Here is a 12,310-nt window from a genome sequence, read left to right on the forward strand (position 1 = left end):
ATATATCAGTATACCTCTCAAGCTCTAGGAAGTCTCATAGCTGTGAATGAAAATCTCTCTCTGTTCCCCTGAGAATACAGGGAGGGATGGATATTCCCCTGGAAGGAGTCACTACAGACTGGATTTCCATCACTCTAGCTTGGATATGCAGTGCTTGTTTTGTGTGTAGTAGTGCTTGGCTGTAATGCATTTCAAGATGAAACGTTTGAGGAAGAAATGTAGACTCTAACTGATAAGAAAAGAACCTGTTTCACACAGAGAGCCCAAAGAGAACTTTTTTCACTCCTGAGGAAAAGGAAGTTTGTCATTTTGGACAGTATAATTTGGCTGGAAAATTGGTCATTTTTGAATCCATTAGCTCAGCTGAAGTAGAAGGTAAAAGCTACCAGATGTTCTCAGGCAGGTTAGGAGTGGGATGGAGAGGGACCCTACTGCCCACAGCATCAGCCTGTGCTTTAGGATGTGGCAGGAAAACAAAGATGCTTCTGTTGTATATAGCAATCAGAATAAAGATGGACTTTGGGTTGTTGCAGGGTCTCATCAGGTAGAGGATGGTGTATGGCATTCTGTGGGTTTGGTTTGTTTTTTGCTTTACCCTCCACTGCTTTGCTGGTTTTCTCATCCCCATTTCATCTGTTTTTCCAGCAGGAATTCCCTGTGTGTAATCCCTGATGTTTTATATGGAGATCAAGACAAGAGCAAACAATGATCCATTTTCTAAATGTTCCCCGTCCAAACACGCTGTCTTCTATGTACTGTTGGTTACCCAATGGTGTTTGTGCAGGTCATGTCCTAGCTCTGTGATGGTGCTGTCTTCCAAGTTCTTCTGCCCCCAGGCTGATGGAAGAGTTCTCCACTTCAGGCAGGGTTCCTTTGGGTTCTCCAGTGACTCCATTGCTTTCTGCTGGCAAAGGTCCATTACTGCATGTAGGTGCTCCAAGCAAATAGGAAGGGAAAAGGGTTTTGTCTTGGACATAGCATGGCCAGAGCCCTTACGGTGCAGCTGTAGAAAAGGGTGTGATAAGCCCCAGAATTGCTCACACAGTTTAAATAAGATCTCAACCCTGGCTCTATTTTCGACCACTCCAACTAGCTCTGTCCCATTGGTCTGGGTATATTTCTATATACATAATGTGAATGAGGCAGATTTAGCTCCCTATGTTTTTTTTGATGCTATCTCAGCAGATTTGGTGGCTTGCTCCCTCAGTCACCGTCACGTTCTTTTATTCCTCATCTAAGGGTGTACAACACAAGCCTGTGGATTCATGTTGTCATACCGTCACTCTTCAGGCAGTGTAACCGTCCTTGTGTTAGACTTGGTCCTTTGAACTGACAAACATATGTTTTACAGTCATAGATGTATCTGAAGAGTTCCAGGACCATTTTGTGCAGGCTGATACTAATACGTTCCCAGACACTCAACCCAATGGGCATCCTAGGATGATGACTCCTGGAAAGCTACTCATCTCTGCTTTAGCCACAGAGGTTTATTTGCAGACTTCCTTTCTTCCCTTTTCACTTGCCAGGAGGCAGGTAGCTGCCACTGCTTGACCAGCCCCTTGGCACAATCTGGGTCCTCAGGTTGACCAAGGAGCAGCCAGTTCCTCTTCCAGTCAAGCTGCAGGGTGAGAGGTCTCTGTCCTTGCATTCCTGTTTCTGTACTGTAGATCTGGTTCCCTCTCCTTCTGGGAAGCAGCCATGAATGCCTGGGAAGCTGATGGTGACTGTACCCACCCTGAGCCCAGCTGCATCATCCTCTCAGGTCATTTATCCTTCCAGAGTGGACCTGTGGTTCTCTTTTACCTGCTGGGATAAGCTGTCCTTGGATAGGCTGCCCTGATATGTCATTGTCAAGGTGCCTTGTCTCCCTGTTCCTCTGTTACAGTCTGGGGAGGGCCCAGTGAAGGATTTTGCCCAAGCTTAACCCATAATGCTCACAGAGCTGTAATGATGAACCAAAGTTGCCAGGCAGAGAAAAAGAGGTACCAGGGACTGTGCTGGGTGATATTGCTGCAGCCTTGAAAACAGCCAGACAGCAGCATAGTCTCTCCGGAGCAAGTACAGATGACTGCTGACAGATGTGATGTGCAACAGGTTGAAGCTCCTCTTGGAAATCTCAGTGGGAGCATGACCTCTGGTCTCTGCCTTGCCTAGGAGCAGAGGCAGCTGGCTTGTTTGTGCATCCCACTAGAGGCCAGAAGCTGTGATAGGAGGGAGAATACTTGCAGGGTAGAAGCAAGTGAGTGCTAAGTAGTCAGGAGGGAGAAACCCAGTGGCGTGCTTTTGTTATATGGTTTAACCATGAGGACCCACACAGTACCCTGCTGAGCACTTTGCAGTGGGAAAATGTATGGTAAACGGAGGGGAAGAGCCATGCTGGGGTGTTTGCAGCCTGTATCTACCAAAGATTCAGACTGACATCTGGAAGAGCTGGGCTGAGAACAGTGTGTGTGTATATGTGAGCCTTTAACCAGAAGCTATCTTGCTGCTGCTTCAGGGCTGGTGAAGGAAGCAGAATCAGGATTCCAGCTCACAGCAGCGTGCCAGGACTCCCAGGCAGAACAAAAAGACACTGCTGGAGCCACATGTGTGTGTATTAGCCTGGCTAATAGAGAAAATGCCCTTTCTCTGTTGCACACCCTCAGTTCTCCTGAGAAATCTTTGCCCACAGAGAGACTCCTCCCCAGCCAGGCATCCTTCAATGAGGAAGGATTTAATCCTTCCATGTGCCTGTCCCTGTCAGCTCCAGCTGATGTCTCACTGAATATGAACTTCCCTGCAAGTTCACTGCAGCACTTCATTCAGGTCTAAACAAAAACCCAAGCCATGGAAATGAGATACGACACCAGATAGAGCAGCAGAACTTTGCCTCAGCTGGAGGTGAGGGAAAATTTTATAACCTAGGAAACAGGTTGAAAATGGCATCTCTTGCTGGTCCCACTGGCATGTTTTGGGGTGATGGGGGGTGATTTGGTGGTGGTTTTCTAATGTAGTGGCTGCAGAGTGTTAATAGCACAACGATTCTTGGCTCTTGCAGTGGAAACCTGTGTGGTACCAGTTTTCCCCCAGCAATACTTTTGAAAGTGATTTAACAGCAGAGGAGGGGAGAAGCTAGGGAGTGAGGCAGGAGAGTAGGAGAGGGCAAACTGCTACTGTTTGCAGTCAGGCTGGGAAGAGAAATGCTCTCCTGTCTGTAAAATCAAAGGCATCATCAGCAAACTGCTGGCAATCTGGCTTCCAGCAATTTGGCTTCCCAGAAAAATACAGCGAACACAAAGCCAACTCTTATCACATCCAATAATCTCATCTATGGAGAACTGCTGTTGCCATTCAGGGCTATGTGTTCCTGCTTTGGGTCCTAGGCAAAGGTCATTGAGCACATTGGGCTCAGTTCCCCAGCCTGAGGCTGACTGCGTATGGCCACCGTGGGCAGTAAGAGCCCTTACTTGGGAACAGGCTTGGATCTCTATTTAGTTGTTGGCACCAGCAAGCAAGATGATGCTGGCCATCATGAACCGTGATGGAAAGGTGCCTTTGGTTCATTGCTCTAATAGCTGCATGTTTTCTTGTTCTTCTCCAGGGATTTCAAGACAGCAGGAGACTAAAATTAACCTTCTCAACACAGTGTACTTCCTGTGAGGACTGAAGCGACCTCTGATGAATCTCAACATGTTCAGCGAAAAGAGCAGTGCCTCTTTGCCCCAGAAACCCATCCAGAAAAAGACACGACCTCAGGGCCTTCCCTCCCCTGCCCTCTGCTGTGCTTGTGGACTTTGCATCATGCTAGCAGGGATCAACATCACCTTAGTGGGAGCATTTGCCTTCGGGACCTTCCTCCCCATGAACAACCCTCCCATCATCATCGGACCCATCTTGCTGGTGGTGGCCTTCACGTTCTTCGGTGCCTGCTGCATCTGCAGCCGGAGGCCCCCAGCTCATGGGGCAAGGAAATCCAAACCAGGTTCCAACATTGGGCTCATCAAACCTGGCAACACAGCCTTTGAAATTGAAACTAGTGAGCACACAGTGCAGGATACCACTGCTGTTCAGCTGAGCCCCACAAATTCCCCCATGTCCTCAAAGAAGTCCACTCCAGTTCATGAGAATGCAAAGACTTGCAAGCTCTTCACCATGGAAGGCAACGGACCGGTGGCCAAGTATACCACAGGAGGAGAGGCGATACAGCTCAACTTGCCAAGGGACCTGGATGCATCCTAAACCCAAGCAGAGCTTTTGTTAGCAGCCAGCCAGATGCTGCAACGGGTGGGCTAGAAATCCATGGTGTGCCATCGGTCAGAGATGTGGGGAAGCTGCTTGTGAAAAGCCAGCAGACAGACAGGTTTCTCTCTGAATCAATTGAAGGGAGTTGGATGCAACAGCAGGAGAATTCTGAGTTTTTGCTGAAACATGCCCATTACATGGCTTTAAAAAGAAAATTGATAATGATGTTGCTGTGAAAGGATGACTCTTAGTTCCTGGGAATACACCGTCTTTTTTTTGGAGCGGATAGGAAGAGGGGAATGAATTAATTTATCTAGCTTAATGTGGAAATGTGATGGCTGGAAAGAGGGGCTACATGGGGCTGACAAATGACAGCTCTTTCTTCTCAGAAGTGAAGCAATTCTTGAACATAAAAGAAGCAGGAATGCAGTAAATTAGAGCTTGCTGCCACTCAGTCGCAAGAAGATTTCAGCATTTTTAGTGCCAGGCTTTTTGGCAGTAGGGACAAAGCTGTGTGTTTGCTATCGAAAAAGCAGTGTGAAACAATCTCGCCTCTGTTGAAAATACTTGTCCTGTGTTACCTTCGTTCAGGTGACTTTACCACCCATTCTAGGAGACAACAAATCACAATGATCACCATTAACACTGGTATTTTCCTCTTGTTTTAATCAGTTTGAGCTGTGTTGCTCAATGCAGTACATATCTTCGAAGGTCAGTTACACTGAATCCTTGGGGAATCTGGAGTAAGCAGAGATTGGCAAGAGACTGCAAATGAAATCTTTGGGCAATGATTGTGTACTGAGTGCTAGGCAGCTTCCTTCCCATCTTTTTGTGGGAGGCTGGCCTGGGACACATACCAGCTTGGGAAAGGGGGCCAATAACTGTATGGGCTTTAATATAGTTGCGGTGGAAGACGGTGACTCTATCTCCTTCTTTGAAGTGTCTGCAAGATCCATTACACAGAGTAGGCAATCAGCAGTGTATCTCCTTGTTGCAGGAAACTGGCTGCTCAATGTACTCATGAACCTGCAAAGCAATGGGATGAGTTTGCAGAAGAGAATTTATCGAGAGCTGTTCAACACAAAGACACTCGGAGGAACCCTTATGTGATGGATTATTGCTGCAAAAGCTTCATGTTCTTCCATGGGAAGATGGTGCTGCGCTAATGGGCCTTTGCTCTGATTCCTGTAGTGTCTGTTCACTTGTTTTGGAAGATAAGGGATTGGTGTGCGGAAGGACAGTGGTGATAGGCAAGATCAGTATGCGGGGAGGCAGCAGCAGGAAAGTGGGTTTTGTGTAGGAATGGCTGCATAGATTCTCTGTTAATGGAAAACCTCCATTTGAAATGGGGCTTTTGTGATTTTGAGTGATTAGGATGTCATATGGACACAAGAGTGACCATACCAGATCATTCCAAAGGCTCAGCTAGCCCAGCATCCCATTTCTGACAAGGCCAAGAGCAATGTCTGAAGAGCATGAAGACAGAGCAAAACCAGGATGTTGCTTGCTCAAAATGCTCTCCCAGCCTCCGTGCTCCCAGCTATGGCTTAGGCACTTCCTGAGACTGACAGATTGCTTGAAGGTAGATGAGACTCTATGGTCTGGTCTCTACACAATCTCCTTTAGAGCTCATTTTCATGGGTGAGCTCTGCCTCCAGCACCACTGCCCTTTGGCACACAGGAACTGCTGTACTGAACAAAAGGCTCCCACAATTTTTTCCTGCTGGTGACTGCCGTAGCAATTAAACAGAGTAGCTTGATGATTTAGGTTTGATTCCCAGCTTGCTGTCTCACCAGCCTTTTGGGATGGCACACAACAGGCTGGAAGTCCTTTAGAGGCTTTGTCCACTTGAATACAGTTACTGCATCACTTTTCTTTGAGCATTGGGAGCCAAAAATACAGTAAAATCAAGTGGTAACCATGCAACTCCTTTCTCTGCTTGCTCAAGGCTTAAAACCCAAGTCTGGGGTGTGCATACTGGAATCATCACAGCTGCACCGCAAAATGCTGCCACCGACGGATAATACAATGGCAGATCCCATGCAAGTAGAATGCAAAGGCTCCTTGGTCAGAAATGGGGGCAGAAGTGAGACTTTGAAGGCCAGCTACGAGTTTAGTGTGGTTCACACTTGACTTGCAGCATCACAGCCAGTACCATACAGAGAGCACTGACACAGCCGTGGGACCAGATACATCCTGTGCTGCACGTGTAGGTTGTCATAAAGCTGGTGTTGCCCTTGGGACCAAAGAGACCAAGGAGCTGATGCCCTTGGGACCAAAGAGATGACAACCAGCAGAGATGGCATCTGGGCAAGCAGAGGTGTAGGACCAGCGAGATGCTGATCCCTGGTGTGGTGTGTCTGTATGCCAAGCCATGACCCCAGCCACCTGCCTGCACAGCAAGGTGGGCATGGGAACATCTGCTGCCTTCCAAAGCATGATTGCCCTGCTTTTGCCTTTTTCTGTCTTTCAGGATTCTCATGTCTGTCTGTTGGTCTGCCTCTGTGATTGGCTGTAATGTCGTTGTAAATCTCGTGCCTCCTTGTGTAGCAGGAGACAGGGAGAGTTTCTTGTTCTCCAAGTCAGTGTTTCTGGTGTGAGTCTTTTTCTAAATGACTATTTCTGTGTGTGCAATGTGGAATTTGGAAACAACAGACCCATTAAATGATTGCACTCAGTAAGCTTGCCGGGTCTTTCACTGTACCAACCACCCTCTCCCTCACCCCAGGACTGTGTGTGCCCCAAGGCTGTCTGTATTCATTTTGCTATGTGCTCCTCAATCTCCTGCTTGATTTTCTAGACAGTGCAAGTAGCTGCAAGCAAAAAGAATCCCTAGGAATTCATGTTGCCTCTTGAATGACATTGATCCTTGAAGCCCTTGTTGCCTAAACACTGGTCCCACTATGGACTCCCACTGTCATTGCTTTGGGTAACACAGGAATAGTCCATTTTAGCCTTTTGGTTTTTGCATGTGTGTGTTAACTTCTATCTGTGTACCTGAACAGATCAGATGTGAATTGTAGGCCTCCAGTGTATCAGGGACATGGGATGAGCAGGTCTGTGGTCCAGGGTGGGTGAGGACTGTGAGCTGTTCTGAATTCAGCCCCTCTGGTGATGGAGGAATGTACTGGATTTTTTTAGCTGATCCTCCCCAGTCCTGGGTACAGATGGTGTTTAATTTATGGTGCGGGGAAGGGGTGGAAGCTGTATCTGTTGTGTTTGTGTGTGTCTAGGATTGGCGCCATCACCTTTCCATGCTCCTCCTGGGCTTAGCCCAACATGGTCTCTTGGAGATGAGTCAAAGAGGGATAGCACAGCAAGAATAAAGAGGATTTGAGAGCCTTGCAAATTCTCTTCGTCAAATGGCTTCTCTCCCATGTGCAGCCAAGTAATTTGAGACGAGAGGAAATCTCTCCGTTCCAGGCAGGCTGGCTGGTTAAAGACCTGGGAAATGAGCTGGCTGAGGAGGCTCCATTGACAATGTGTGTAAAATGAAAGCCTGCTCCCTTGAGAAAGGATTTTTTTTTTGGCCATTAGGAAGAACTCCCTGGAAGGGTTTTTCTTTTTAAAGGTGGAACCAGAGAGAAAAGCACAGAGGAGGCTTTGCTGAGCATCCACTGCTGCCCTCCTGCACTTGCAGCTGGTACCATTCCTGCCATAGCAGCTGCCCAGCACTAACCTGGACCCTGAGCTTCTCTCTCCATCTGGAAGCATAGAGCAGAAACATCACATGAAATGTAATTAGCTTTTTCTAATTCCCAGCACAAATTTATCTGTGGCTAGTTTATTTCTCTTCATCCTTGTACGAACAATGGTTTTTTAACCAAGATACCTTTCGGCCACCTGGAAATTTGTATCCCTGAAACAAATTCCTAGAGCTTCCCTTTCATTAGGCTGAGCTGGCTAACCCCTTCCATCCTTCCCTCCTGTGAAATGCTCACCTTTCCTCAGGAGCTGTTACCTCCCTTTGTGGCCTATCGCTCTGATTTTGGCTCAGGAGCTCCATGAATGTTCATAAACTGCCATTCTTTTGCATGACTTTAAGTCCACAGCAAATGGGCAAAAACTTCCAGGTATTTCTCTTATGCAAGAAATGGGGCATTTTCCCTGGGTAAGTCCTGGAAGAAGGAAAAAAATCCATGAAAAAGCAAAAATATCCATGAAAACATGAAACTTCCATTTGCAAAGTCCATCTGTTAGAAAAATATGAGCTTTTATGTCGTTAGTCTCCAGTAAGTCCATAGCAAATGTGCTCAGCTTAGAGGTTGAAAGGCTGGTTTTCTCCAGCTGTCAGATGCTGTCAGTTCAACTGAGCTTTCAGCATCCATAGGAGAGAGCTTCATACACCTCCTGGCTCTCAGACTGATGACCGCAAAGAGCTCTTTGTTCAGAGTAGCCTCAGAGTGACACCTTGACTGTGTTCCCAGGGTGATGTGAAACCACAGCAGATGCTCATCCTGTGCAGCAGCACACCCTTCCAGATGGACTAAGCATCTCCCCTGGCGTTGTCTTACACCATTTGCTCTCTTACATTTCCTAGGGAAGCTGGGAGCTTGAGTTTTTCATTTTAATATCAATTTAAACCTCTTGGAGACTGGCTCCATGCAGTGGTGCCCAATCTGAGGACTTCTACTCTTCCAGCTGCCCCCACTGCTGATCTAGGGAGCTCCAGCAAGGAGGGGACCACTTCTCATCCAGGCTCACAGTGAACCATGAGGCTGCAAAAGACAGCTGGAGCACTGGGGTTGGTCAGTGAGGATTGCTCTGTACCGGCTCGTTTCCATGGCTTTGTTCGGTCTCATTTACAAATTCTGTGGAGAGGAGATTTCTCCATTTCCATCAGCAGATCTCCTGCTACTTCCAATCACTCTCAGTCTCTCTGTGGGATCTGCACATGCTGACACGGCTTTCATTTCTCAGAGCACAGAGGGTGTCAGACCTGAGAGGACCAATGATGTTTCTTCAAGGCATCCTTGCATACAAAAAGTCCCCAGGAGTTTTTCCAGGGAGCACATATTCATCAGGAAATGCTGATTTCTTGAAATTGGCCTGTCCTCAGAACACACCAGTTCTCATGAAGCTTTTGCCAGGAAAAAAACTTCCCAGGTTCCAGATGAAATTTCCAATCCAAACTCTTGAGAATTGCTCTATTATTCAATCCTCTAGGCACCCCTAAATTAAGATCTTGCTGGGCTCCGTCTCTACATAAGTACCAAACTGCACCTTTGGGGTCACAGTCCCTTTCCAGATCCCCTGCTTTCAGTAAAGTCCCGAAAGCCAGGTTGCTCCACAGTGGTGCTTTAAATAAGCTGTGCCTCCGGAGATCTGCGCACCCTCCTAAAACCATCACAGGAGGTAGGTGTCTGCTGCTGAAATCTTTGCTGCAGTTTCTGGCATCAATCTGCTGTGACAATGAACATGTATATATATGTCATATATAGCTCTCTGCCCTGGTGCCAGAGGGATATTTGACAAAGTTTGCTATAAAGTCAGACAGGAAAATTACTTATTTTGCTGGCACATAGGCGGAAAAGATGCTTCTTTTGGAGACAAATCCTCTGTTGTTATCTCAGTATGAGAAATTGGCATGATCATCTTTTTATCTCCAGCTGAGCCTGGCAAACTTGATGCTCTCATTGAGAGCTGATCTTCCCTCTCCCATTGTAAGTGGCTGGTGCTTTATCCCATTTACTTGCTCTGCACCCTCCATTCAGAGGCAGATTTTGCATGTGGGAAGGATGTGCTGGAGGCAAACCCAAGGGGTCTGGCTTGTGGGTGGATGTATCACTGCTGCCTGCACCCTGTGGCTGTTGTGCAAATAAGCAGCCAGCTTATTTGGGAGCCTTTCATGAGGCCACTGAGTTCACTGGGGAAAAAAGAACCCTTGGCTGGCAATTACAGCTGAACCTGAGAGTGGCAGAGCTGTTTGTTCTGGGGAGGTAAACCCAGGTAGCATGGAAAGCTCCCCGAGGCTGCGCTCCCAGCTTCGTGCTGCATAATGATCTCCAAATGGCTTTTATTTCTTACCCTTCATCTGGAAACACCAACCAGCCCCAAAGCTAAGGCAAGTTTTTGCTGCATCATTACTGGGAATCCCTTTTTCTGGCCATAAATCCCTGGAAATCCCTCTGAATGTGGACTTACACCGTGGTGATGACCCGTGGTCCCATTCATGCTTCTGGTACTTTGCTGTGTTGGTGCAAGTAAGGCAGACCCTGCTCTGGGTAAACAGAAAGACAACAAGTGAGAAAGGAAACTGAGGCACAGAGCTGAAAAGGGGTCTCAACTCAGATCAAAGCATTAGTCTTGCTTATCCCAGGGAGATAAAAAAAGCACCTCAGCATCTGTAACATCCTAGAGCAAGGACTTCCACGCATTAACCCTGTGTTGTGTGCCGACCTACCTGCTCATGTGTGCTGGCTTCATTCGAAAGAGCAGGAGGAAAAAATGTCTCTTTTCTTTGATTAAACCTCAGAATACATCTTTTGGTGGGCCAGTTTTGGTCACTCAATAAATAGCTGTAGATGCCCTTGTTCAGGGCAGCGATCTCTGAGGGTGAGAAATACAGAGATGGGTTTTCTCTGCAGGGAACTAAGCCATGAACTTACTGAATGATCCTGTTGGCTGTTGTTCTCCTGACAAGATGCCTTTCTCTGGCGTAATGCTGAATTTCCCAGCAGCTCTGGGCTACATATATTTTCATAGAGCCTCATTAAGACCATAGCTTCAGTTCTTAAAATCACATTTGTTCTAAATAAGAGCTGTCTGCTGGGAGAATTAATTCCTCTGACTTAAGTCACCTCCTTGGAAATGTTGCTGTTGTCTTTGATTTCGCGGCTCAGATGATTACACTTTTCCAACACCCAAGAATAACAAGATTAGGGAATTTGTGGCAGTGAAGGCAAAGAGGAGGAACTGGCTAAGAAAAAAGGAATAGGAATTGAAATTTCCCATTAAAAGAAAAGGAAATAGCTATTTCACAGAAGCAATTTTGCTTTCGGGAAATAGCAGCAGGGAAAAACTCCCTGCTTGAACCAAAGTCTCTTATTGAATCTATCAGGTTCGTTGCATTCAAAAATCTTCATGATCCTTAGATATGCTATTCCAAGATAATTTGAGAAGTATTAAATCCACTCCTGTGATTTATAAATTAATACAGTCATCTTCTGCTTCTCATTTCTGACCAGACCTTTCCAGAGGGTTGTTCCATCGTTGTTGGGAATAGACGGGAGGTCTTGGGGAATGGGGGAAAACTTGTTATCTTCGAAGATGAGTGGAGCCACTGGGAAAAATCAATTCAGGGGTCTGGTTTGTGTTTGAAAATTATGTTGTTAGAGACAGAGTCATCCGGAGGTGACAGTTACCATCCACCCATCAGACAGGCACTGGACATCCCTCTGCCCCTGCGCAACTGGGAGGGAAATCCAGGCAAGTGACTCAAACTGGTGCATTTTATAGAATCATAGAATCATAGAATAGTTAGGGTTAGAAACGACCTTAAGATCATCCAGTTCCAACCCCCATGCCATGGGCAGGGACACTCCACACTAAACCATGTCACCCAAGGCCTCATCCAACCTGGCCTTGCACACCGCCAAGGATGCCCATTCCAGTGCCTCACCACTCTCTCAGTAAAGAATTTCTTTCTTATATCCAATCTAAACTTCCCGTTTAAGTTTGAACCCGTTACCCCTTGTCCTGTCACTACAGTCCCTGATGAAGAGTCCCTCCCCAGCATCCTTCCCTGATGATTTAAACAAGATGAGAGGGAGACACAGGGCATGGCTGGTGGAGGGGCTCTTTGTGATGCAGGGGAGTAGCAGAGCAATACTGAAACTGAGGATGTCAAGAGTTTGCTTCTGAAATGGGGATGATTGCTGCACAAACATGGGTGACACATGAATGTATGCATATATATGTGCACCTGCAGCTCCTACTGGAGTCAAAACTCAAAGGAGCAGCAAGCTGACTTTCCACTGCAGCACCAGGGATGGGAAGAAAACACCCCCCGTGGGAGGGACAACTGCTAAAGGGAAAGGCTCTTCCTTTGTGACACCAGGAGCACTTCAGCAGGGCTAACACTCACAA

At 46.9% G+C, this 12,310-nt stretch overlaps 1 protein-coding gene across 1 annotated transcript; it reads left to right on the forward strand.

Moving 5' to 3' along the window:
* The first annotated feature begins 660 nt into the window (after positions 1 to 660).
* Positions 661 to 6,985, forward strand: TMEM275 (transmembrane protein 275). Its single transcript, XM_080622669.1, has 2 exons — positions 661 to 927; positions 3,581 to 6,985. The coding sequence occupies exon 2, from the start codon at positions 3,658 to 3,660 to the stop codon at positions 4,216 to 4,218; it is 561 nt and encodes a 186-aa protein (XP_080478795.1). The 5' UTR covers positions 661 to 927; positions 3,581 to 3,657; the 3' UTR covers positions 4,219 to 6,985.
* Positions 6,986 to 12,310: the final 5,325 nt, after the last annotated feature.

Source organism: Psittacula echo (genome assembly GCF_963264785.1).
Source record: "Psittacula echo genome assembly, chromosome: 7".
Classification (NCBI taxonomy): domain Eukaryota; kingdom Metazoa; phylum Chordata; class Aves; order Psittaciformes; family Psittacidae; genus Psittacula; species Psittacula echo.